Below are 27834 nucleotides of genomic sequence, written 5' to 3'. Positions count from 1 at the left end.
ACCCATCCTCGGGCAGAATATGAGAGGTAAGGGCTTCAAAACACTCTTCCTAATTTTATAAATTAGGAGTTTGGATTAACATATACACACTACTATATAGAAAATATGTAAACAATAAGGACTCACTGTATTCAGCGCGGGGACTGTATAACATCTTGCAAAAACCTATAGTGGAAAAGAATATACATATACATACACACACATACGTGTACACACAAATAAATAAAAAGTTGAACCACTCTGCTGGACGCCTCAGACTAATACATTATAAATCAACTATACTTCAATAAAGAAAGAAAAAACAAAAAGTCCACCTCCTATCCCTTAACAGCTGGCCGTGGATGTGTCTCAGTGGTTCAGTCATGTCCAACTCTTTGTGACCCCATGGATTATAGCTATCCAGACTCTGCTGCCCAGGGGTTCTCCAGGCAGGAACACTGGAGTGGGTAGCCATTTCCTTCTCCAGGGCATCTTCCTGACCCAGGCCATGGATCCCCTGTCCCTGACCTCAGTCTTCTTTGCAGACTGCCTTGGAGCAGATCATGTAGACAGACCCTGTAGCTCCCAGAAAGCTTCTGGGAAAATGCTTGTGATCTTCCTGGGTCTGCTCTAACTGCCTCTGATCACTGTGTCCACCTGAATGTGGGTATTAGGTTGGCAGCAGAAGGCGTCTCTGTGGCTGGACAGGTGTGTTTCAGCGGGGGAGGCAGTGATGATAGGCTGGATGGTGGGAGTGGGCTGGGCCCTAAAGCCTGTGGGGCTGCTGTGGGTTAGTGTCTAGTTAACACTTTGGGTCGGGGGTTGCGTGGGGCGTGCAACCAGGGGTGCGGCCTCAGGGTGCCTTGAGTGTACCCTTCCCCTCTGTCTCTTTTCCTTGCCTCACTCTCTATTCATTTGTTCGTTCTTATTTTTCCTGCTCATCTCCTCCCCCGTATCTGAATAATATGTTAAGAGTTTAAGATCCTGTTTCTCACAAGAGCATGGTTGGTGTTCATTCTGAGTTTGTGCAGCCCCTGAGGTCAAAGCACCCTTCAGATCTGGTCTTCCAAAGCACTCCTGGGAGGCGGTGGGGATGGAGCGGGGCAGGGGCCTCCTTTCCACTTTGGAACCCAACAGCTACTGGGCTGGGTTAGGAAATTAAAAATAAAACCAAAAAAGTACACAAAAAAATGTGAGTGGCTTAGATGGTATAGAATGTACCTGCAACGCAGGAGACCCGGGTTCGATTCCTGGGTCGGGAAGATCCCCTGGAGAAGGGAATGGCAACCACTCCAGCATTCCTGCCCGGAGAATCCCATGGACTGAGGAGCCTCAGAGGCAACAGTCCATGAGATTGCAGCTGGACTCCACTGAGAGACTTAACACTTTCAAAGCTTAGAAGAAACTTCTTATACAATGTTTCATTAAACTCTAATGACTTAGCAATTGTTCTAACTCTAGGAGGCTCAGGGATTTGCCTAAGGTCACTGACTAAGGAGAGCTAGTTTTTATTATTCAGGCCAACACACTTGCTTCCTCTGCAGAAGGAAGGCGGAGGTCACAGGGGTGTGTGAGATGGTGGAGAGGTGCACTTGGGGCCTGACTGCTGTTCAACCACCCAGTCATTTTCACGCTTTGCGATCCCATGGACGGCAGCATGCCAGGCCTCTCTGTCCCTCACCAACTCCCGGAGTCTGCCCAAGTTCATGTCCATTGCATCGGTGATGCCATCCAGCCATCTCATCCTCTGGGGCCTTTGCACGTGGGGCCTGAAGACCACTCCTATTTCTCAGTTTCATTAATACACCGTGAGCTCTTGAATGCCCACATGGATCACAACAGGGTCTGGGATAAGGAGGTCAAGAGAGAACCTTCTGGAGAAAGAAAGTAACCAACATGGGCCTCCGGACCGGGTGTGGGGCAGTCTCCTGCCTGGGTCCTTTCTCCTCTGTCAAGCTCGCAGGGGCAAATGCTTGAGAGCACAGAGTCCTTGACTGGGTTTTCCAGGGTAGACTCACTGCAGGTGTCTCCTTCCTAGTGGGGCTGTTGAGATATTCTGTTTAGACGCATACCCTGCAGGGCTGAGGTTGGAGACAGCCTGGGCAGTAACCAGTGAAGACGGAATCCCTGGGGAGAGTCACGGTCTCTAGATGGAGTTCCCCTACTGCCCATGGAAGGCGGCATTCAGGACAATGTTGGGGGAGGCTCAGGGGACAAATAGAGGTGGCTTCTGGGAACAGTGCTGAGATTTGCTTTTCTTTCCCGGCGCTCCTAACCTCTGTTTCATTCACAAAGACTACTTTCATCTCATCTGTCTCAAGGAAGTGTCAAGTCAGAAACCAGATATTGGGCTTCAACAAGCTCATTTGAGTTAATATTTGGCAGGCGATACTCAGATCTAAGGGCAGCTGGCAGAGTGGGGCCCAGGACCTGGTGGGCAGATGACTCAGGATCCTGGGTGTCCTCACCTTCCTGGGTGATCATGTGTACTCTGGAAGCTTCCTCTTTGCCTGTAAACGGGCCTGGGGGGAAATCCCCACTGGGTCCTTTAAGAAGCCCAGGGACTCCTGCAAAACTCAGTGACTTCAGCCTAGGGCACAAGATGAAGCCGGGCTTCTCCTGCCTGTTGGTCGTCCTGGGCCTCCTCCACTCAGCTATCATGAGTGTTTGGGGGGTTACCACCACCTTCCCCTCCTTCCCCACCCCTGTCTCCTTCCCTACCTCCAACTTCAGCTCCAGCTACGCCCCTGACTCTGCCTGGTCCACCTCCAGCTCCAAGTCCCAGGTAAGGAGGCCCCAGAGTCTAAGAGCTGCATTCTGTCCCTTCCTTTGGCTTTTTGGAGACCTGAATATAATTTCACGGATGGGTAGTCCTGAACACTCTAAAAGATTTACGACTCCCTTTGTTAACTGCAGGTGCCTTGAAAATGAGTTAAAACCCCGGGTAAAATAATTAAATTGTTAGCAAGAGAGACAGCATTTTGGTTCTCCAGCTGGGGGCTTTAGAGAAAGAAATCTAAGCTTTCAAGAGGTTCTCCAACCTGACTGTACTTTAGAATTGGGGCGGAGTGGAGAGAGACTTAAAAAAATGAAGTTGCCTGGGTTCTAACCCAGATACAAATGGTAACGGGATGAGCCCTGCCAGGAGAAGCTCCAGAAAAGTTTGTCTAGTTGATTTGCTGTCATCGGAGATCCTTGATGTTTCTGTTGGAGCCCTGAAGGTGACTCTGAGCCTTGTTTGCAAGGGAGATGGGTGACAGAGTAGGAGGAGGGGACCCTGGTCTTTGGGAAAGTGCTGTTACACGTGGTATGTCCCTGGAGCAGTGTTAACGCTTTTCAACCTTTCTTGTAAGGAATCTTAAGAGTCATTTTCAGCTCAAAATGACAATAGCAGGAGCAAAAAACAAGACCAACAAACAAATGAAAAGGAAGCAAGGGCTAGAAAGGGTCTGGTCCAGTGGCTCAGCAGGTAAAGAATCCACCCTCAATTCAGAAGACACAGGAGACCTGGGTTCGATCCCTGGGTTGGGAAGATCCCTGGAGGAGGAAATGGCAACCCACTCCAGTATTCTTGCCGAGAGAATTCCATGGACAGAGGAGCCTGGTGGGCTACAGTCCATAGGATCATGAAGAGTTGGACACAACTGAATAAGCACAGCAGCTGGTCCATGTCACTGGGACGTACAGTGACCTTAGTTTAGGGGATGGATCTCTTTTGAGGAAGTGGGAAGAGGCCTGGAGGGGTGAGAGGTTGGGCGCAGGACGCATCCTCCACCTCAGCCCACATCAGCTCTGGATATTTCTGTAGGAGTCTTACTCTGTAACAACTAGGCTTTCTGTGCTAAGGCATGATTTCTGTCCTCTGTATTTCTATGATCTTTACTCACATTTCAGGTGGCTGCTTCTGTGATCATTGGACTGGAAGGGCCAATAGGACAAGAGGAGGAAAAGGCTTTTGTTTGTTTCCATTTCACCATCAGAACCTCAAGGCAATGAAAACCATTTGATAACCTCAAGGCAGTTATCAAATTGTTTGCATAGGGCTCAGATAGAAAAGGCAGCAATAATGTTCTCTGAATGACTTTTATAAATGCCATAACTACATTAAGTATATAATATATATTATTTAATCCGCAGAGGTAAGTAAAATTTATGGTCCCATTATAGAGATGTGAAAACTGAGGCTTAGTGAGATAATGTTATCGGCTTAAAGTCGCTAAAGCAGCCACTGATACAGCTCAAACTTAGCTGTTCATATGCTCAGTCACTTCAGTTGTGTCTGACTGTCTGTGACCTGTGGACTGTAGCTCTGTCCATGGTATTCTCCAGGGAAGAATACTGGATTGCCATGCCCTCTTCCAGGGGATCTTCCCAACCCAGGAATCGAACCCATATCTCCGTGTCTCATGGGTTGCAGGCAGATTCTTTACCCACGGAGCCACCTGGGAAACCCCTAGCTGCTCATGCTTTCCACCGTCTGCCTCCACGCAGCTTTCATTTTCAGAGAGAATAGATGAGAAGTGCTCATTTTAAAGAGAATGGTTTGAGAACCATGAATATGCACCCTGCTTCTTTGTAGCCAGAAGACACCTCATTTTACTCCATGATACTAAATGATTTCTGGGGACAACGAGACCCAGTTAGCATTTTCTTTAAAAATGAGGACAGAGTTTGATCACCAATTAGAAACCAGCTTTTGGGTAAGATGATCACCTAAAATACTAGAAAAGAAAATATAAGTCAACAAACAGAGAAATCCAAAGTGTCTGTTGTTTGGTAAGGAAATAAATATTTAAAAGGAGATAACGAATGGTAGTTAAATTATACTTAGAGGCTTTAATGTCCTTCCTGGTTTACTTATCTGCCTCTGGTGAGTTAGTATCGCGACTCCAACTTCTTTTTTTAGAGCAGGCTAGGTGTCACTTCCGCTATAAATCCAGTTTTCTAGAGCTGGCTGTCAGTTTGATGAGCTCTTTGGAAAGTGGTAGAAAACCCCTTTATAGCTGTCATTGAGCAAGTTCCAAACGTATCATTTTCTGTACTTTGAAAATGTTGAGTACCATTATTTTATGCCTTGAATCTTTACAGGCACTTAGACTTGGCTGCTAATTAGAGCCAATTGCAGCCTGCAATCACAAATGTGCACCTCACTTTCTGCTGGCATGCTCAGGGCACTTCAGATGCCTCAGATGGCACCCTCCAAAGTGGGGGTGGGGCGCTATCATGGCCCTCGTTTCCCAGACAAGGTAAGACTCCATGCTTCACCCCACACAGCAGCAGGCAGAGTCAGAACCATGAGCCAGGTGCTTTTGTCATCAGACTGAGGGACTTGTTGAGAAGAAAGACTCTAAGGCTTTCATAATGACAGTGGGCCTGATTCACTGGGCAGGAATTGGGCCTTATTTGTCTCCTTTAGTCAGAGCCTGGAAAATTGTAGATGCCGGTAAATGTGAATTGAACACAGCTTGAGTGAGAATTGATCAGTGTAAGGTGTCTGTGGGGTCCACAGGGTGGATCTCGTACCCTTTCAAAGGCCAACGGGACACACACTTATTTTTGCTGCCCATCCCCCGCATTATATTCACATAGAGATTAAGCATCTGCCAGGGAGGGAGACCCATCACCATTAGTTTCATCATCTCTGAATGCAAGGAACAGAAATATCTCTAATGGGAAACACTGATCAAACTTATGGACCATTGTGATGTCAGCTGAGCACCCTGGGCTGATGATAAACAGGATGGGAGCTGGGGAGTCCACAGCGCCAGGACAGAGATGTTCAATACAAGACAGTGCAACGGCTGTCAGCAGCGCTCATAATTATCTGCCTGCCTTTCAGGTGAACTTCAGGACGAAAAGTTGTGAGCTGGTAGTTTCTAGTGGATTGTCTAGAAACTGCTTGATGATCTCTGCTGTTTGGGGAGTTGACAGAGCTTTTCCAAGAACTCTCAGAATGGCCTAACCCTGTCTTGTGCAGCTAATTAACCTCCCCTTGTCAAAATGCAATGCAAGACCTTTCTTTTGGTAGACAGTTGTTATAATAAGCTATTTCTTCAAAGGTCTATGATATATGGTTCCTCCTGTAAAAACTTTGGCACCCTTAACTGGAGGCTTTCTACCTTCCATGCAAGTGATAAAGCTGGTTCCCAAGAAGGCTGGCCTCTCTAACAGGCTCCTGGTGTGACCTGTCTAGTCCTTATTCGTCCCTGGTAAAGACCCTTCCTTCCCTTCCTCCCAGCCCCGGTGTCCAGCACAAACCTGCTTGTCCTTCCTCTTACTCCCCAAGGTTTGCAGGTGTGGAGTGTGACTGGCAAAACAAGTCGAGGCCAGTGTTAAGAATTAACATGCCATACAGTGTTTGGGGTACAAATAAATGCATATATTTGTCTTCCCTGGTAGCTCAGCTGGTAAAGAGGTCTGCCTGCTATGTAGGAGACCCCGGTTTGATCCCTGGGTCGGGAAGATCCCCTGGAGGAGGGCGTGTATTTTTGCCTGGAGATCCCCACGGACAGAGGAACCTGGTGGGTTATGGTCCATAGGGTCACAAAGAGTCGGACATGATTGAAGCAACTTAGTGTGCACACACAAACAAGCAATTTAGCTTCAAAAGCCTGAATTAATTGGTCCAGGGGTCGCTGGTGGACTAGGTCTTGATTATACAAGCATCCAGGTTCAGCTTGTTTAGGAATTAGGGAAGTTGGTAGACATTAAGTCACAGAGCACACAACCTCATCAATAGCCAGCTGACCTCTGAAACTTTCAGAAGTATAGCCTGCATCTCTTCAAATTCTGAAAACCATCCCTTTGCCCTTGGTAGTGTCGGAAAGAGACCCTTCGGACAGATGTTGTACAGGTGAGCTTTGGGCTTGCCGTCAGAGAAGATCATTGAAAGGCATAGTCAGTGGGCTGCCAAGAGTTACTCTGCAAAGCAATTGGAGTAATAAAAAAAATGTTAATTGCGCTGGGATCCCCTTGGGGAAGTTCAAAGGGGACAAAAGAAAAACAGGATCTTTCAAACCTGTCATTTTAAAATATGCATTGGCACCAAAGTGTGAGCCTGAATATATTAAAGAAACATCAAATATTTTAAAACGATTTTTCTGCAAGTGGTAAGCTGGAAAACTTTTAAAAAATTTGTAAAAAACCTTCAGACTCATACATTGTTCAGTTTGTGACAAATGGTTGGTTTGTTGCCATTTTGAAGGATATTAATTATATATTTTCCCAGGTGAAGAGAGAATGTGAATTTGCACCGTACAACTTCACTGTAACCCATATCTTTGATGTTTTCCTCATTCTTCTGGAAGGCAATGAATTGGGACTGGCATAGAGGTGTAGGAAAGAAAAGGAGTAAGCAGAAGGAAAAGGAAGGGACATTTGCTGATCACCTACCATGTGCCAGGGACTTGGTTTACATTACTTGGTTCCTCTTGGGGACAACCCTGTGAAGTAGATTTTCTCTGTTTGACAGATGAGGAAACCAAGACTTGAAGAGAATTCAGATCCAGTAAATGGCAGAATTAAAATTCAATCTTAGGACTCTCATTTTCCTTACATGGGGACGGTAATCATTTCCTTTAAGACTCTTCTGGAAAGGTGAACCATATGGTTTACTTAACAGGTGGAGAGGTGGCTGACCACTGAATGAGCTGTGCCTGTGAGACATGGCGGCAGCTTTGGGTGTTTTTGGGATTCCGTTCATTTATGTGTTGGGTTCCATTTGCTTGCCTCTAAGAGAAGGGAACGACAGAGGATGAGATGGTTGGATGGCATCACCGACTCAATGGACAGGAGTTTGGGTAAACTCTGGGAGCTGTTGATGGACAGGGAGGCCCGGCCTGCTGCAGTACGTGGGGTTGCAAAGAGTTGGACATGACTGAGCGACTAAACTGAAACACTCTTTGGACAAGTCAATTTCTGCCACTCCCCTTGCCAAAAAGCTCATTGCCCAGCTTATCACTGATGTTGAACTTACCTTTATTCGCAGTCATTTTCCAACTTCACTGGCAACAGAGATGACCGTGGGGTCTGCCAGTGCTCTGTCATCCTGCCGGACAACACCTTTCCTGCGGTGAGAGTGGAACGCCTGGAAATCACAGCTCAGACCATCTCCAAGAAGTTCGAGAAAGAGCTTTCTAAAGTAAGCATTTTACTCTTTTTGCCTCTCCCAACAAGATCTTGTTCCGCACAGACCACATGGCTTTTCTTCAGGACTATGTGAGCAGCCATTCTTCACTCCATCAAGGAGCACATTTGCATCTAATGGACGCTTTGGCGTTCGCTTTGCAGTAAACTATGGAGCCCCCCATAGCAGGAGGGGCGAGCGCGCAGGACAAAGACGGGCTGGAGATGATTCGCCCCACAGGATAAACTCTCTTCAACATCCTTCCAGGAAGCTGGAAGAAAGCCTGTAAATTTCAAGCCTGAAACCTTTATTTGGTTCTGTGGTTCCTTCTTCCTTTTGGTCTTCCTCTTTGGTGTCCTGCCAGCTTTGCCTTCTTTCCTTTCCTCTCCTCTGTCCTTAGGTTCTGTCTTCCTGTCCTTGCGTTTTTCTCATCCTCTTCCTATTCCATTATTTCCCCTCTTGCCTCAGTCCTTTCTTTCCTCTTTGTTCTCATTTTGTTTTCGTTTTTCACTCGTTTGGGTCTTCTCTTGCATGGTCTCTCCCCTTCTTTCTCCTCCTTTCCTCCCCCGAATCTCTCTCTCGCCTTCCTCGTTCTCCCTTCTTTTCCTCCCTTCTTTCTGTTTCGTCAGTTCACTCTCTTCCATCTCTGCCTCTCTCTTTTTCTTGGAGTTAGCCTCTGTTGTCTCAGCAGGGACATTATATCAGATGCATCTCGCACTAACCCCAAATTGAAGACTTCCCTGGGAATTTGAATCTAGCAGGTCACTCAGCCTTGGTAGAAACCTCCCAAACCCCTGATTACTGCTTCCTCCAGCCCGAGGACATCATATCCCTGAATTAGCCCTTCTCCGAGCTGGTTGGAACAATGAACTTGGCATTCCAGCTTTGACCCCTTTAACCGTTTTAGCCAAGTCAAAATCAGATAGAAAGCCTCCTGCTTTCTGCACAGGTGAAGTCCACTCTAGGCTATCATCACATGATGCATTATTTATTAATAATACCACTCCATTAACTTACAAGGGGCTCTGGCTTTCCTGCAAGATTCAAAATAAATTTTCCCAAGAAATTTCAGCTCCACTACCTCAACATCCAGCCTAGTTATCTTTTAAGACAAAAATTCCAATGAGGCTGAGCCCCTGCTTTCAACCTGAATTGGTAGATAAATATTCTGAGTTTAAATGAGTGTCCAGGAAAATGTGTTTGACGACTCCAGGAGCCCAGCTTCTTAGGAAATAAAATGTCCTTGAATTAATCAGCAGAAAAGGCACAGCACTAAATTATAAATTCCAATCATTAATATTCATAGTCTTATTCCAGCATAATCAAGTACAGATAAGAAGTTATGCATAAAAACATAACAAGTGGAGGAAAATCCTAGGTAAGGATCTTTTCAGTTAGAGTCATTTGCTTTGAAATAGTGGGAGCTACTGATTTGCATGTCTTCTTGGCTGGCAGGGATGTGAAGGGCAGTTTGAAACCCCAGGCTGCTCCAGGGAAAGGTTTGTGAATCTGGGATGCATAATCCTAATCCTGTGAGGGGGGCAGGAGGCATCAGCCTTGCTAATAATTGATGGGGAAGGAGTATAGAGTAGATGAAGGAAATTTCAATTCTGGAAGTGTCAGGAGCTGGTCCTAAAAAAAATTCTCGACTGAGGCCTAAGAAAGGAATTGACCTGCCCCCTGAGATTTACATAATGGATTCAGGGTGTGCCAGCCAAGGATGACAGCAGTGACATGAACAACTTCCCTCTGTGCTTTTTCTGAATGTTTCCGGTTCTACACTCAATAAACCCTTTAAGGCAGGTAGGTCAGTGTTCTTTCCGCCATGGTAGGGATGGGTCAACTGAGGTTCATATGGGTAAAGAGGCATAAATGTAAAGGTCTCTTGGCCGGCTAAGCCAAATCAGGAATCTGGGTCTTGGAATCTGTCCATTTGTTTTCCCTCTCAGCCACACTGTTACCATCCTCTAAGAAGAGACGCGTGCTTTCCTGGAGGCTCAGTGGTAAAGCAGCCCCCTGCCAATGCAGGAGATGCAAGAGACACAGATTCAAAGATCCCTGGGTTAGGAAGATCCCCTGGAGGAGGAAATGGCAACCCGCTCCAGTATTCTGTCCTGGAGAATCCCATGGACAGAGGAGCCTGGTGGGCTACGGTTCATGAGCTCAGGAGTTGGACATGACTGAGCAACTAAGCACAGCACACACAAGAAGAGATGCAGCAGGTCAATAATGCTTTCCATCCAAAGTTATCTCTTCAGCTGAGGGCTTTTGAGTTCCAGGTGAATTATTATAGCTGTCCTTAGTTGCCTTGGAAATCCCCGTTTGTCTGGAGGCCTGGGGGAATGCCCATTCAAGCAGGCTGGTAGAAAAGGATTTAGACTGCCAGACATTGATTCATTATCTATCAGGACACGAAGAAGACAGGGATGGCCCCCACATAAGATGCTGAAAGCGCTTGATACTTTGCTGTGGTTTCTGAGATGTCCTCTTGTGACTGTACTTAGGAAGGAGACAGCACACAAGGCAGCTCAGGATTTTTTTTCTCGAGAGGGTATGGTCTTCGGGGCAAGTTATTTAATATGACACTTTTGCTAATAGTCCCTCATGCATGAGAGGGTTGAGGCAGCCGGGGAGACATTTAGGCAACCCATAAACAAACAACATCGATTGAGCGATGTTTTGTGCAGTGAAATATAATAAATTAAAAGGTCAGATTGAAAAAAAAAAGCCTTAAATCACTGTCTGTCTAATAATTGCTGTAATTTATAGGGCACCCACTATACCAGGCACTTAATATACATTATCTCTAGTGTTTGCAATCATCGTGTAAATGTGATACCATTATCCCCAGTTTATAGGAGAAAATGGAGGCTTGGAGAAATTAAGTGATTTGCCCATGAAGTACAGAAGCCTGATTTGTGCTTAGGTGGGTCTCGCTCCACAGTGCTTCATATGTCTTGATGATCAATTCACGCTCAATTAATCTTGTTGTCAAAAACATATTAAAATGACAGTATGTGGCAAAGTGCATTTACTTGTTTTGAATAATCTGGCTATGGTGATGATCACAGGTTTTGAGGAATTGGCAGAAACGTGAGCCAGATTAATTCTTTAGTCTAAAAGCCAGTTGAGCTGCATTCTTACCTATTGCAAGACCACGATGTAGAGAACAATAGCCAGCCCCCAATGGTTGTTGTTCTGTAGAGTCTGATCCTGAGAATCCAGCAATGATATGTGTGTAACAAATAAAAGAATGAAAAGCTCTGTATGAAGGGCTGAGGGCTTGAAGGCAAGCATAGATGAGTCATCTAAAGCTCATATTTGTAGTGATGGGGAGCTCTGCAGTAACAATGTTGACACAGGGAGGTGTCCCCTTAGGGGAAGATGACCCTGGGCGAGCTGGGCTGCCTCTGCTGAGGCTGCACCTTCCAGAGAGAGCTGGGATGTTTCCAGAATTGTCTGTTCCATCTCAACACTAGAGATCCGTACATGCGAAGGGTTCAGACTTACCATCTCTTTAAATGATTACGGTGCACACCATGAAGTCTTTCTGGCCCATTCTCAAATTCTCCTCTACCTTCTGTCACTCTGTGGATGATTCCAATTTTCCTGAACATCCTGGAGCTATTCTTGAAATGTTAGTTGAGATAACCTCAAGATTTTCCCCAAACAGACCTTTCGAGACCCTCCACTCTGTGGCAGAAGCAAGGCAGGCCCACCGCATGCACTCTGAGGCAACAAATGTCAGGATCGGCCTTGGTGTGCAGGGTGAATTTGGGAGAGCCACATTTCATTTAGCAGAAATGACAGTTGAATCACTCATTTTTATAGAACAACAGCTGTGATATGCCACCAAAATGTTCCAGGAAAGCTGAGGGTGTTTCATTCGTTCCAAGAGCTGGCAAGGCCAAATGCCAACAAGAATATTCATTTTGTGAACTCCCATTTCTGCCGTGGGTTGGCACTTCATTATTATTATTGTTTTTCTCACAGCCAGAAATCTTATGCCTGATTTTTTGAGAAGTTGAAACCTGGCTACCTTATATCTGAGTTTGTGCTTTTGAGTGAAACTTATTAGGTATATATATATATATATATATATATATTTTTTTTTTTAACCTCCTTATCCACCGAAATGTCACCAGCCTTATCAGCCTCTTCTGATGGCAATGAGCATCCATTGCCCGAGGAGATATACTAGCAGTGCCAAGGGCTGTGTTTTCAACTTTAATTAAAATCCTCTTTGCCTGCAGCCTTAGGCCTTTAGGTCTGTGGCCTATGAGTCTACTCTAATTTGTACAGTGGGGTTAAGTGGAAGGGCTAAAATGACAGAAGTTAGGGCTGCCTTTGGTATTAGAAGGATTAGAAGCTGACATCTGGCTCTGACTTCATCCAGGCCCTGTGGATCAGCTACTTGACATTAGCACAGTTTGGAGGGAAAAGCATCACTTCTCTTCAAATTTTTAAAAGAGTGTAAAAACTGGCAACTTTTAATGAGCAGGTCCTTAAAAAAAGCCATGGCATTTCTTTTAGAGATCAGATACTGAAAGAACCACCAACTGTGTTTATTGAAATATCCATTTGGAGATTCCAATTATACACTAAGCCACCAAGGGAATTTTTGGAAGTATTTTAGCTTAATGATCAGACATTCAAATATATGCAACAAATGTGTAATTTAAAGGTCTGATTGCAATAATCAGTTCTTGGAAAAAACTTGGAATAAATATGTGGATGCAGTTAGTGAGATGGGTACTTTATAATAGCACATATCTCACATGTTGAGGAGTAAGTTGGGTCTCTTTTTTAAAATTGAAGTGTAGTTGATTTACAGTTCTGTGTTAGTTCCAAGTGCACAGCAAAGTGATTCAGTTACACATACATATGTATCTGTTGTTTTCAGATTCTTTCCCCTTACAGGTTATTTCAAACTGAGTATAGTTTTCTGTGTTATATGGTAGGTCCTTGTTGGTTACTAAATAGACATTTCTCCAAAGACATACAGATGACAAAAAAAGCACACGAAAAGATGACAACTTCACTAATTATTGGAGAAATGCATATCAAAGCTACAAGGAGGCATCACCTCACATCTGCCAGAATGGCCATCATCAAAAAGTCTATAAATAATAAATGCTGAACAAGGTGTGGAGAAGAAGGAAACCTCCCACACTGCTGGTGGAAATGCAAACTGGTACCACCACTATGGAAAACAGTATGGAGATCCCTTAAAACACTTAAAGAAAGAGCTCCCATATGATCCAGCAAATCTTAGACACTCCAGAGAAAACCATACTTTGTAGGTTGAGTCTTTATGGTACTCTGTAGCAGGCAGAGGGATTCAAAACTCATTGCATATGGTAATCAAAGCGGGAATTCTTCTGAGAGCATGTCTCTCTCTTCTAGAAAATAATTCCATTTAAAGCAGTGGTTCTAAATGGAAGGAGGGTGGTGGTTGCAGGTGGGGTGGTTTTGCACCTGGGGAACATTTAGCAATGTCTGCGACATTTTTGGTTGTCACAGCTGGGGGTGGGTGGGTGGGGGCTGTTTGCACTTAGAGGCTAGGGATGCTGTTAAATATCCTACAATACACAAGAAAGAATGATCTAGCCCCAAATGTCAATAGTGCTGAGGTTGAGAAACCCTGATTTAGAGCATGTGTGTTGAGTGGAAGAGGGTGGGCCAAAGCCTGATTCAAACCACTGTAGTTTGGAGAGAGAATATCTTCTCAAACATTAAAGTGGAGATTAAACTGTAGTTGTGAATGATGATCTGAAGCACAATTATTTTTAGTCTAGGCAAGTGTAAAAGTCACCTCCTTCCCCATCATAACAATGAATTCTTTTTAGTTTGTACTTGGATTGATTTTTTAAAATATCTAGTTAAATATATTTTTGATACTTGGCTTTACTTCAAAAAGATTGACCGTGATCAAATAGTCCCTGAGGAGTTGGTAGTGGAGGAAGGCTGCGTGACATCCCCCTGAGAATTGACGTGAGCTGTTTGCCCTTCAGGTAAAGGAGTATGTCCAATTAATCAGCAAGTATGAAGAGAAACTCTTAAACCTAACTGTCCGAGTATCGATCATGGAAAAAGATTCCATTTCTTACACTGAGCTGGACTTTGAGCTGATCAAGATGGAAGTGAAGGAGATGGAGAAGCTGATCAAGCAGCTGAAGGTCGGCTTTGCCGGAAGTACAGTGATCATTGACCAGTTGGAAGTGGAGGTATGAAATCACTGCTTGCGTATTAGTGACAGTCTCTTTCTCTGGTGACCCAGACAGTAAAGAATCTGCCTGCAAAACAGGAGACCCAGGTTCGATCCTTGGGTTGGGCAGATTCCCTGGAGAAGGGAATGGCTTCCCACTCCGGTATTCTTGCCTGGAGAATCTCATGGACAGAGGAGCCTGGCAGGCTACAGTCCATGGGGTTGCAAAGAATTGGACACGACTGAGTGACTAACACTGCCACTCTTTGGTGAGCAAGTGCTAGGATCTGGAGAGGAATCTTTCTCTTCTGATGTCTAATTCTAGACTTGTTCATGACCATCTGGCACGTCCTGTGTTCCACTTTAGATGGATGCCTGGCTTTGAATAGCAAATTACACACATGGGGAACATACTAACTGAGGAGTAGCTATGGTCAGAGTCCCATTCCAGAGCCAAATGACTTTCAATATCTCTAGAAAAAAGATGATATATAAGTGTGAACAACTCCAAGGCCAAGCTAGATCAGGGGATCGTCTTCATTCTGGGTTTATCCTCATGGGACTTGAAAGTCATGATTTACCTGATTTTGGACGGCCTAGGTCTCTTTCCCCTTTCCAATGAGCATATAATCTTTAATCCCTCTTGGAACATTTCTCCACATACTGGCAAGTCTCTTTAAAGGAGTTTCTTGTAAGTACATTTTTCTGAAGGCTTTTAAGCTCTGTGAATAAAGGCCATTCCATTAATATTAGGCTTGGATAATTTATATCAATGAGGAGTTTCCTAGCACAGTCATGACATGGACTATCATTGAGAATTCCAGTTCTGTGTTTTAGGATTCAGGCTTTCTCTGGCCCTTACCATTCATTAGGAACTTAATTATAATATGGCATGAGTAAACACGAGTTTACAGAGGAAGCTTGTCAGAGATGAACTTTAATGGACATTTGGGGATGCTTCGATGGAACCTGTCCTCCGTCATTACAGCTTTTAAAATCTTCGCCATTTTCTTCTTGTCACACACAGCGGCTTGCGATGCGACAGGCATTCAGGCTAAACCATGAAATGTATTCTTCCAAATGAAACCGTTCAGGAGCATCTCAGGTGTATTCTCCTGCAACCTTTCCCTAACTGACAAGTTCAGCCCTGGAATGTTTATGAATTAAGTTGCACGATAACAGAAAATCACTCTGAATTTTGATTTCCTTAGATCAGGAATATGACCATCCTGGTAGGGCAGCTTGAGACGCTGGACAAAAACAATGTCCTTGCCATTCGCCGACAAATCCTGGCTCTGAAGAACAGGCTCAAGGAATGCGAGGAGGCCTCTAAGGAAGAAAATCCGCCCCCGCCCCCTGCACCAGGTAAGGGTGTGCTGTCTTTCCTAGGCTCTGGAGGAGCTGAAGCTGGGGTGGGGAAAGGCTCTGGAATGGTGGAGGTGAAGGGAGGATGGGATTTTTGCAGCTCTGAGTTTATTCTCCTGTGCTTTTAAATCTCACCTACCCGTTCTACGCATAATCACATTCTGGGGGGCACAGAGAAGTGCAGATGATGAGTTGATTTAAAATAAAATCCACAAGTTGCACATAACCTTTTTGCAGTTGCTAACAGGGAGAACGTCTCTGTGGTGATGGACTGGTTAGCGGGGGCCAGGTGAAAGCGTCTGCAGTCTGCATGACGTCACCTCTGTTGTTTTGGGGATTCCAAAGGCTGGTTGGCCCATTTATCTGACGAGCTGGGTCGTGCCTAGAATCCTCCTTGCCTCTTTTCCATCTCCCCCAACTTCCCTCTCTTCTTCCACCTCTTTATTTCTCCTTCCTGCTCCCATTAAATGCACATGCTATGTAGCATGTCCTAGGATTCAGTGAGGATGTAATGGATGGCCCAATGGCTTAATGGGTCAAGAATCAGCCTGCAACGCAGGAGATGTAGGTTTGATCCTTGGGTCAGGAAGATGCCCTAGAGGAGGAAGTGGCAACTTACTCCAGTTTTCTTGCCTGAAATATTTTATGAATAGAGGAGCCTGGCAGGCTATGGCCCAAAGAGTTGTAAACAGTCAGACACGACTAAGCATAAACTGGGCCTACACGTCCAGTGCCGTCTTCCTTAGACTGTGAGCTCTTGGAGGGCAGAAATGGTGTGTCCCTCTCTCAGGAACCATCCTTTAAGGGGGTTAGGTGTAGCCTAGAGACGCTTGCCTGTAACTGAACTGCCTTCTTGAATGGGGTGGTGGAGTGTAGGGATCAGGAGCTCAGCATTGGGATGCCAAAGGCCTGAGTTTCCCAGCTACATAGCCACGGCAAAAATACCCTTAATCTCCTCCTTGGTAAAATGGAAGAACAGTACTAGGTACCTTGCAGGGTTGCAGTGACGATTCACAAAACAGTTTTTGAGAAGCTCACAGCTCTGTGACTGACATTTATGCACTGGCGATTGTTATTGCATTAATGCGGATAATTAAAGCGAACACCTTGCTGCAAACAAAAGCAGATCTAGATCCCTGTGCCTTTCAGCACATCCCTCCCGGTGAACTAAAGCCGTAGCGTCCAGCCCTGGAGCCGGAGTCACAGAGAAGCTCTCTCTGCAAGTCCTGAGCATCTCAGCCTTAATGGGGATGGTATCCGTTCACCAAATCATACAGCTCTTGCGATTCTCATTCACTCTTATTGTCACAAGCTGCTTCCTTTCAGGCCATGCATTTCTGGGTCCATGTCACCGTCACGGATTTCTTTAAGGTTTTAATCAAATACTGCCATTGGTATAATCCTCTTGGTGCCGTTCAGAGGCCTATCTTTCCTTCCTCTGCGGTTGAGGCTCTGTCACAGTATGACCCGCAGAGGAGGTCTTGTTCTCTGTAATAAACTAGGCTAGGAAACGAGAGCTCGGTCTGCGGGGCCGCGAAGGGCCCCCCCGAGGGCAGGAGTCAAACAGTGACCCCCTCTCGATACTACCTGAGCGTGTCTTTCTTTCCTCCCTTCATCCGCCCCTTCCTTTCCCCCTTCTTCCTCTCTTTTTATATTTTGATTGTCATTCGCTTGTTTATGTATTATTTTTGGCTGCACCGGCTCTTCGCTGCTGGGCGAGCCTGTCTGTGGCCGCGGTGGGCGGGGCCCACTCTAGCTGCCATGCGCCGGCTTCTGATCGCCCTGGCTTCTCCGGGGGCAGAGAGCGGGCTCTAGGTGCACAGGCTTTAGTGACTGCGGCCCGCAGGTTTCGTTGCCCGGTGCCATGTGGGATCGAGCCCCCGTTCCCTGTCTTGGCAGCTGGATTTTTAACCACTGGACCACCAGGGAAGTCCCCTGTCTCTTTTTAAACCTCAGCAAACTGTCCTCATGGAATAACTTTCCTGGCAGTTTTCTATGCATCCCTTGGAATGAAGACAGCTTAGGGCAGGAAAGAAGGTTCGGGGCTGCCATGTCTCAGAGGACGGGGCGTGGTGGGGAGGGTGCAGCTTTTCTTGGGAACACGCAGGCCGCAGGAGATGGAGCTGACGCTGAGGTGCCAGACCCCTTCCTGCCTATCATCTGGGGACCTCAGGCGTCAGCACCTCAATGCCGGTGATGGGAGAGAAAGCAGACTGCTTAGGACCTCAGGCGTCAGCACCTGAAGGCCGGTGATGGGGGAGAAAGCACACTGCTTAGGATCTAAGAAAGAAAACGGTCAGTCTGTTTTCCTATTTTCGTTAGCTTTTTTTCCCCTAGAACTTTCTCCCAGTCCTCCACACTTAGGCTTTTGTGAGCCAGCCCAGCCCAGCTGTGTTGTTTAAACAAATTGGACGCAGACTCCCTCTCACTTTCCCACAACCTTGGCTGCAGCTGGATCCCTGCCAGGCCGCTTGGCCCTCCTCCAGCTCTGTTCATATTATATTTATGATGTTTATATTAAACTGACTTTTTGTCATGTTTTGAAATCAATTTCTTTCACTCGCTCTCTTTCTATTTGGACTGGTTGATAATGCAGGATTGGAAAATCCCCAGGCACCGCGGCGTTGTGAGCCTGTGGAGACTTTAATTAAAGTTACTCACTATTATGGGACTTTAAAATCTGGCCTGTTTGCTTTTCTTCACTGCAGAGTTGCAGAGAATAAGAAAGAAAGAAAGACTCGCTGCAAGTTTCAGCTATAAAGTAATTCTGCGCTGTCTTGGCCCCTGCAGGCAGCTGCCGTTTGCTACCCCCATGATCAGCTTGATCTGAGAACCAGTACATAGCATTAGGGTTCGATAAAATGTGCTTTATAGATGCTTTATGCCACAAATGGCATCCTTTTCTGCTTCATTTCATAGAACTTCCTAATCTAAGATAATTGGCCTGATGCTGATTAACTGTTTTCTCTAAAAACAACCAACTTGGGTTCTCTCTGTTCTTCTCCCTGGATCTAAAGGACTGTAGATAGGAAAATGGGATGCGAATGCCTAGGATCATTACTGTTATAGGTGGAGGCGCAAGGCTCTGTGCTGGCGCATAGTAGGTGCACAGTAAATGACCCATGAAAGATGTAAGCTGCTTGGCCAAAATCCTGAGCCGAGGGAAGAGCTGAGCGTTGGGGAGCATGCATCCAACAATTCAGAGTCAATTTCATCTTAATTATTTTCTGATTATCACCATTTTGATTGCCTGAGTCTCACAAGCCAATTGTATTCTCATCTTTGCTCCAAGTTCAGTTGCCCAGGTGAGAGGGAGCATTGGTGGATCCAAGATTAAGTTTCCTTCTGTTGAGTGTGCTCAGTCGTGTCCGACTCTTTGTGACCCCATGGACTGTAGCCCACCAGGCTCCTCCGTCCATGGGATTTTTCCAGGCAAGGATACTGGAGGGGTTTGCTGTTACCTCTTCCAGGGGATCTTCTTGACCCAGGGATTGAACCCGCAGCTCCCGCAGCTCCTGCATTGCAGGCAGATTCTTTACCCACTGAAGCATTGGGGAAGCCCCAAGTTTCCTCTGCTGGTGTATAATCTTTAGTTGTTTTTTTTTTTTTTTAAGTGCTGCTAACCATGAGACTTAAAAAAAAAAAAAAAGTCAAGTTAGAGTATTTTAAAGTTTTACCTTGTGGCCTCCCAGGATATTTTCAGAATACCATGGCAGTGTCTAATAACTTCCATGATGAAGAAGAGATTGCCAAACAAGGCTACGTGGTATGGCGAGTTCCTTGCATTATGATTTGTGCAGTAATTACCAGGCTCTTGGAAGCATTCAGATATGTTCTCGGGTAAAGAGCTAGTGTTTTTATAATTAAAGCCAAGGACACAACTTAGCTATTAAAATGATAACCGTGACAACAAAGGTGAGTTTGGGATGTCTAAACAGCTTTTCATTCCATAATTTAGTACCACTGTGTGGTTGGTACTGTTCTGGGTACTTGGCTACCAGGATGGGTCCATAAACCTCCAGAAACCACTATTTAATGTAAACCTTCAGTTGTAACATGATGTGGTTATAATGCTGATCATTTATTGAGTTAAACGTACCTGTCTTCCGTACTCTTAACAGTTCTACAGAGTAGGTATTATAATACCTACAGAGTAGGGTTACAGAGTAGGTATTATTATTTTTTCTTCTAACACAAGGAAGCAGACACTCAGAAAGTTAGGCAAGCCATTCAAGGATGCTCAGCTCACTAGTGCTGGAGCAGGATTGGAACTGGAACCTGTCTGGCAATGTTTTCACTGTACCAGGCTGCCTTCCACAGATGCTCAAATGGAGAGAGAGGTTGCACCTGTGATTCCTGGGGTGATAAGAAAGTTCCAACAGCTCACTAACCTGATTAACACCAAATTATCTTGGCTTTTGTGCTTGTGGAGTAGCTGAAAGGGTACTTTTGTTCTCAGTTCTGTGGTGTGTCCTCTTCCATCAGAAAATGCAAAAGGATTTGTTGATCTTTCACAACTCTTGGGTCTTGGTTGGGCAGTGGGTTGTTGTTCCAGTGGCAGGAAAAATTTGGGATAAAGAAGGAAAGGCATGGGGTATCTCAAGTCCTTGAGATGCAGGAAGGGGCTGGGAAGGGGTATGAGATAAGGCAGGGTAGGGAGAGGCTCAGTGTAGACAGGGTAGGGGATGGGGTCTCTCGCTGGGCTAGATGAGATGGGGATGCAAGGCTCTGCGCTGGCAGTGGGCACCAGGCTGCCTGTCAGTTTCATCCTTGTTTCTAGGACAGTTTGCAGCCGTGAGTTGAGGAAGCCTGCTGTAGCCTTGCCACTGGGCTGTCACTGTTGCGGCCACACTGGTAGCATTGACAACAGTACTTTGTTCTTGTCTTACTTCCTCTTCCTTCATTGGGAGCCAGGGCTATAAAAACGGTCCCAAAGAGTTAGAGGATAAAGGGAGGATAACAGAAAGGACATGAGAGTGCTTAGGAATGATTGTGGGGTGAGGAAAAGAGATTCAAATTTCATACCAGGTGCAATCTTATTTTTTAATTGGAGTATAATTGTTTTACAGTGTTGCATTAGTTTCCTCTGTGCAAAGAAGGGAATCAGCTGTGTCCACAGACAGCCCCTCCCTTTTGGCCCTCCCTGCCACCCCCACCCCACCCTGCCTCTCCAGGGATCGCAGAGCACAAAGCTGAGCTCCCGGTGCTATGCAGCAGGTCCGCACTGGCTATCTAGCTTACACACGGTCGTGGATATATGTCAAGCCCAATCTCCCAATTCGTCTCACCCTCCCTCTCTCCCCCTGTGTCCACACACCCGTTTCCTGCATCTGCATCTCTATTCCTGCCCTGCAAATAGGTTCCTCTGTACCATTTTTTTCTTTTTTAGGTTCCACACATATGTGTTGATATGCAATATTTGTTTTTCTCTTTCTGACTTACTTCACTCTGTATGACAGACTCTAGGTCCGTTCACATCTCTATAAATGACCCAATCTTTCCTTTTTATGGCTGAGTAAAGTTCCATCGTATATACATACCAAATCTTAATCCATTTATCTGTTGACGGACATTTAGTTGGCTTCCATGTTCAGATATTGTAAGTAATGCTGCAGTGAACACTGGGGTACACGTGTCTTTTTGAATTTTTATAAGAGGTACAATTTTAATCTCTTGGTCAACTTGTGAAATAATAAATGTTACTAGTAGTAGTAGTAGTAATTTTTAAGGGAAGTTTATTTTGGATCCTTCATATCTAAGGATTTCTCCCTCTAGGACAGAACAGTTTATTATCTTTAATCCCATAATAAAATGTTTGACTATGTTATAGCACATAAGTTTTCCTTAAATATTTTGTTGCTGTTGGTTTGGGATATTTCTTTTCCAGGAGGGCAAGATTCAATTAAGCAAACAATGCCTAAGTCTTCTAACCTGCAAGAAAAAAGACTTTCTTTCATTTCCTGAGGGTGAAATGTCGTTGAATAAATAAGTTCTCAGGAAGATATTTTAACTAGAATATCTGGTTAGTAGCATATGGAAACTCAAACAGTTTTTGTTATCATTAAACTGAACACACCACTAACTTTATTTTAATAATTCATGCATTGTTTCATAAACAAAAGCAAACAAGCATTCATCTGAGAGATCACTTTTAGAAGAGGAAATAATACTTTATAATTTTATTTATTATTTCTTTAGTGAAGAGCAGTCTCTTGGCTGAACAAGCGTTGCTTTTTTATTTATGAAATGGTGCATGCATTATTAAAATAAACCCGCGACTGTGTTCTGCTTAATGATATGCAAAATTATTTGAGGTTGGGTACAGAGCAGTTTCATTTCTCTACCTGTTGTATGGTTGGCTGGCTTTCCCACCAACTGCGGATTTATGAGAGCATTTAAGGAGCACATATTTAATTCCGGGACCAAAAAGCCCCAGCAGATTGGAAAAATAAAAGCAGGATTTCTAGTAATGGTTTCACCTCTGAACAGTCCTTGAATGAGGAGGGGTGAGAGGAGAGGCATTTAACAAGGAAAGAAATGGGTCTTTCTGTAGCCATCAGAGGCGGAGACTCAGAGGCGAATGCTTTGCACCCCCTTGCTCCCCGCAGTGTTAATATCGGGCAGTTCTCTGGAGCTCTGATTCTGGCCTGAGCTCACCTCGTGTGCCCTCGTGGCTCCCTGAGTCCCTCGACACATTTACAGCCAGGTTCTGTCCCCTCCTTCCTCACCTGCTCTGCTCTAGGCAGCAGGATGAGGGAAAATGACCTCTAATGTACTTAGAGTTGACTTTCCTCTGTAATTCCAATAAAATTTCTGGCCAGCTTTTTAAGGGTATTTATTAAGATTCCAGAAACTGTCTGTTCAAATCTTTAGATAGCTATTATAAAAATACTGGAGGATTTTTATTCTATTTTTTTATAGCTCATAAATGTCTGGGTTGGCAGGCATTTCAGAGGGAGGACTCTGCAAAGGGCCAAAAGGCCCAGCCGGAGTCTTTCACCCGGGTGTTTCAGGGAATGTAGATTCAGTGGACCGGTGAGTCTGGTCCCACTTGATTGCACACATTGTGACAATGACGGCGTCAGACTGGGAACGATGACGTGCTGGCCTGTCATTCTGCGGCCCAGCAGGCTATGGCTTGTGAGCCACAAGGCCCACCTTGTAACTGCAGCAAGATGGTCCCCACGTCATCTACGCTTTGGGCACAGAACAGGCAATGCTACCCTAAAATACCTTCCATGACTTCAAAGCTGAAATCCCACCATTAGAGGGCCTCTTAGAGGTCCCTCAAGGGCCATCTTTCTTTTCTTTCTTTTTAAACATTTTTTATTTTGTATTGAGCCAATTCACAACGTTGTGATAGTTTCAGGCGAACAGTGAAGGGACTCAGCCATACAGACACATGTATCCATTTTTCCCCCAAAGTCCCCTCCCATCCAGGCGGCCACATAACACTGAACAGAGTTCCATGTGCTCTACAGTAGGTCCTTGCTGGTTATCCACTTTAAATATAGCAGTGTACCTTGTCATACTGAGTCAAGTAAGTCAGACAGAGAAGGAGAAATATTATATGGCATGCCTTATATATGGAATGTAAGAAAGAAATGATACAGATAACTTGTTACAAAACAGAGACTCACAGACTTAGATAACAAACTAATCGTTGTTGGGGAGAAGGGATAGTTAGGGAGTTTGGGATGGACAAGGACCATCTTTCGGTATCTTTAAAATGCCACAGTAGAAACTTCCTCTCCTGAGGGTAACATGGGCAGCATTGGTACCTGGTGTGGACATGCCCTTGGAGCCCCAGGGAAGAGGAGAGGGAAGGGAAAGGAAGAAAGACTTGCCCAGGATCGACGTCTTCATCCCAATTCTCCCAGCCCTGGTGAAGAGCACCACTGTGAGTACGGCCTTATCGCAACGGGAAGGCGTTCTCCTGTGGTCTTGCTTTCTTGATTGCTCTATAAGGAAAATGAAATAAAATAATATTGCTGAAATGCATTTCATAGAAGAAAATACATTAAATTCACCAAGTCTTCCCTTTTTAAACTATTGAAAATGGTTGTTCACAGTTCCACTATACCCATTTTCCAGATTGAAGGCCCATCCATGTCAACAGGAGACGGTTCTCTCTAGAACTGATAACATGTTTGCATTGAGACCAAGGCCAAGGGTAGCTTTTGCCTTTTCTCCATCAGAACCATGGTGTTGACAAGAAAAATGTTTATGGATTCTTTTGGTTCTTAGAATGTTAAACTGTTTGTATCTTGTCGTGCATTTTCTCTAAGAATGTCCTTTTATTTGTTTTGTTCCTCCAGGGAGCTGTGCGCACGGCGGTGTGGTGAATGTCAGCAAACCAGCTGTAGTTCAGCTCAACTGGCTAGGGTTTAGCTATAAGTATGGTGCCTGGGGTCGGGATTACTCTCCCCAGCATCCAGGCAATGGAGTGTACTGGGTGGCACCTTTGGATACAAGTGGGAGAACTTTGCAATATTACAGACTCTACAATACAAAGGATGATTTGCTGTTGTATACAAATGCCCGACAGAATCAAATTACCTATGGCCAAGGCAGTGGCACAGTAGTTTATAAGAACAACATGTATGTCAATTGGTACAACACCCGGAATATGGCCAAAATTAACCTGACCACCAACAGTGTTGATTTGTCTCAAGCTCTCCCTGATGCTGCCTATAATAACCGCTTTTCATATGCTAATGTTGGTTGGCAAGATATGGACTTTGCTGTGGATGAGGATGGATTGTGGGTGATTTATGCAACTGAAGCCAGCACTGGTAACATCGTGATTAGTAAACTCAATGACACCACACTTGCGGTGCTGAACACTTGGCATACCAAGCAGTATAAACCATCTGTTACTAACACGTTCATGGTGTGTGGGGTTCTATACGCCACTCGCACTCTGAACACCAGAATAGAAGAAATTTTTTACTACTATGACACAAACACAGGGCAAGAGGGCAGACTTAACATCATAATGCAGAAGATGCAGGAGACTGTGCAGAGTATTAACTATCACCCTTTTGAGCAGAAACTTTTCGTCTATAACGATGGTTACCTTCTGAATTATGATCTTGTCTTCCAGCACATACCCCAGTAAACGTTCACGTGTTAGGGTGGAGGGAAATCAAATTTTTACTGAAAAAATATGTCTTCTCCCCCTGTTTAGGGGCTGGGAGTGGGGTGGGGAGATGGGGCAGGGCTCAAGATCCAAAATTATATGTGCTTAGTTGTACTATTTGGGAGTTGGGTTCTTCCATGCTAGAGACTCAGGGCATTGCCTTATTGGATGAGCTCTCTTAGAAGCCATCTGCTTCCTGGGATGCATTTCTCAGACTGAAATAATCTGGAATTGTCTGAGGTCTTGGGCATTATGGTTCTAAGGAAGCCTTTGATGAGGTCACATCTGAAAATTAAGCGGCATAAGGAGAGCTTTGTATGGCTTTTGGAGATTCTTTGTACAAAAGAGGGTTCAAGGGCCAGTTCTCATATAACCTGGATGATTCTTCCATACTTGCAACAAATCTGGGGCTTAACAAGCGGATTAATTTCTGAAGCTCCTTGAGGGTCCAAACCTTCAACTTTGTTTTTCTTAGTAGCGCCTGGCATGATGTTTGGTATGTAGCAGATAAGTACATTTAGCGTGCTTGTGTTATATCTATGAAATGCTATGAGTTTTCCAGAGAAAATTCTTTTTCGACATTGAATTGTCTAACCAGTCCCAGATGAATCTACAGAGGAGGTGCTTGTGCTTTTTTTTATCCTGTTGGACACCTTCATAAGGGTCAGTAGAAGACTCCTGCCTCATAATTTCATTCCAAAGGCAGCTCAGAAGATTAGAACTGGACTTAAACATCAATTCCTCTCACCCTCTCCCAACCCCCTACATAAAAAAAAAAAACAACTATTTTTTTTATGGAATGAATATAAGATGATAAGCAAAACGAATTTTCTTTTATCTCATCATAAACTTTTACTTTCACGATGCTAAGACCACAAGAAAAGCAAATGGCAGTGATAAAATGATAGCCTATTATAAAGCCCTTAGAGCGTATGTTAGATTTGTATTAAGTCATATCAATGGCTTAATGCAATTTTTGTCTTGAAGCCTGAAACTTGTAAGAAAATGACATTTTTTATTTTTTGAGAAAGAAATGTGAAAATAAAAACCATTGAAGGTTTGTAGAACATCAGTGCAATCTGAAAACCTTGCAGGTATGTGTGCATCTGTGCTTTTGAATGCCTTTATCATCTGGTCTTGGACTATTTCCATTTGATGTTCAGAAGTTCTCGTTGATAGGACTGGCTTCTTAAATGCTGTACTCTGCCCTTTTTAATAAATGATTTAAATGTGATTTGAAAAAGTGTTGTCTTTTGTGTTTTTTCACTCGTTTATTTTATTACCAAAAAACCTCTTACCAGTCCACACTTTGCTGTGAGGTTCAGAGAATGGCTTCCTCCCAAAAGCCAGGACACCTAAGAGCAGAGAACATCAATAGCTTTTAAGACTCCAAAGTCAGGGCCGGCTCTTTAGTTTTCATTTCCCTTTAAAATCCATTCTCTCTGGCAGCTTTTGCTGTATGAGCCTGCACTCTTTTCCTCTGAGATATAACCTTATGTACTTATTAATTTGCATGACTGATCTGATTATTTCCAATGTTAAACTATATTTGTGTGGCTTATGCTCCTTTTCCGATTGAGCTATTAACCTGGGTCAGAAGCTTTCAGATCTTCCCCAAATAGGAGGTCTTGGATAGAGAGCAGAGGGCCTAACTGGCCACACTGGGGAAAGAAATATTTTTACCAAAAAGAATGTGCTGGGGCACGAGTGACCTAGAGCTGAAAGGACACATAGGCTGGGAGAGAGGAGTGAGTGTAACTGAAAGGCTTATTTTTAATCCACGCCAAGCTTTGTGAATATTTTTAGCAAGATTTTTTTCGTATCAAAGCTGACCGTAGAGACAGGTATGGCCTTCAAAATGCAACAAGATCTGAAGATAAAGACAGGTATGTCATGTGAGATAGAAGTTAAAAACAGTGATGTTATATTTAATCTGGCTCTAGGCAATTTTCCAGATGAATGTTTTTACCAAGTACACAGGATGACCTCTGAAGATTCAGGAAAGGAGGCAGGAAGCCAAGGTAATGCCAGCAAACAGCTCCTTATTTAAACTGCAACAGAAGTGTTTGCATGAATATACCACTCTAACCCTTCTTGCCACTCGACCTGGTATGATCAGCCTGCAGGAAATCTCCCTGCTGGGTAGGTTGAACAACCTAGGGATTCTGGATCAAGGGTTTACTGCAATGCAGCTACACAATGGAAATTTTGGCTCAAGTTCACCAGCCAGCACCCTTCTGGAGGAAAAAAAAACAACACTGTATTGTATATTTAAATCTGCTTTATTGAGAAGCAATTTACATGCAGTAAAATCTGCCATTGTTAAGTGCATGATTAAATGAGTTTGGACAAATGTATACAGTTGTGCGAAGGCTATATCATTACCACACAAAACATTTCCATCATCTCTCGGAAGTTCTCTTGCACCCTTTGGTAGTCGGCTCTTCCCCTCAGCTCCTAGGCCCTGGCAACTACTGAGTTGCTTTCGATCTCTGTGAAACCGAACCATAGAAGCATTTCGAGCCTGGTTTCTTCAGTTTCCTCTTGAAAAAGAGAACTAATGGGATCAAACTACCCCAGGGGATAGCTGGACATTATCAGTGGTGCTGGGGTGCCCTGTGTTTTCTTATTTGGGAGGAGGGTGTACAGGGCATTGTGAACAGCTATGGTGAGCTCCTGCCTTTATAAGTGCTCCCTGGTGGCCGGCTTGAAATTGGCATGCGGAGGGGTCCAGCTCCGAGCGTCAATCAAGCCCGCCTGGCCTCAATCCCCAAGCTTGGAAGTTCCCTTTTCAGCAGCCCTTTTTGATATTTGTTCTCTAATGTGTACCCCCTGTATCGCCAGCGTGCAGATCCAGATGACCCCTGAGAGTGATGAATAGTGGTGCATTGTGTTTAACAGGACAAGATTTGTAGTCAAGCCAAACTGGATTTGACTCTTTGCTCTGCTGCTCATGGGTGGTATGGCTTTGGGCAAGTTCCTTAATTTTTCTGACACTCACTGTCATTTTCTGTA

The 27834-nt window shown here is 44.6% G+C and overlaps 1 protein-coding gene across 1 annotated transcript; it reads left to right on the top strand.

Moving 5' to 3' along the window:
• Positions 1 to 2563: 2563 nt before the first annotated feature.
• On the top strand, positions 2564 to 26062 carry OLFM4 (olfactomedin 4). The gene is made up of 5 exons (XM_069602167.1): positions 2564 to 2764; positions 7967 to 8119; positions 14119 to 14331; positions 15524 to 15677; positions 23996 to 26062. Exons 1-5 carry the CDS (start codon positions 2582 to 2584, stop codon positions 24796 to 24798), a joined length of 1506 nt encoding a protein of 501 aa, XP_069458268.1. The 5' UTR covers positions 2564 to 2581; the 3' UTR covers positions 24799 to 26062.
• The last annotated feature ends 1772 nt before the right edge of the window (positions 26063 to 27834 follow it).

The sequence above is a fragment of the Ovis canadensis genome, chromosome 10, assembly GCF_042477335.2.
Source record: "Ovis canadensis isolate MfBH-ARS-UI-01 breed Bighorn chromosome 10, ARS-UI_OviCan_v2, whole genome shotgun sequence".
In the NCBI taxonomy this organism is placed as follows: Eukaryota; Metazoa; Chordata; class Mammalia; order Artiodactyla; family Bovidae; genus Ovis; species Ovis canadensis.
The sequence above is the reverse complement of the archived record's forward strand: the minus strand, read 5'-3'. Positions and strand labels throughout refer to the sequence as shown.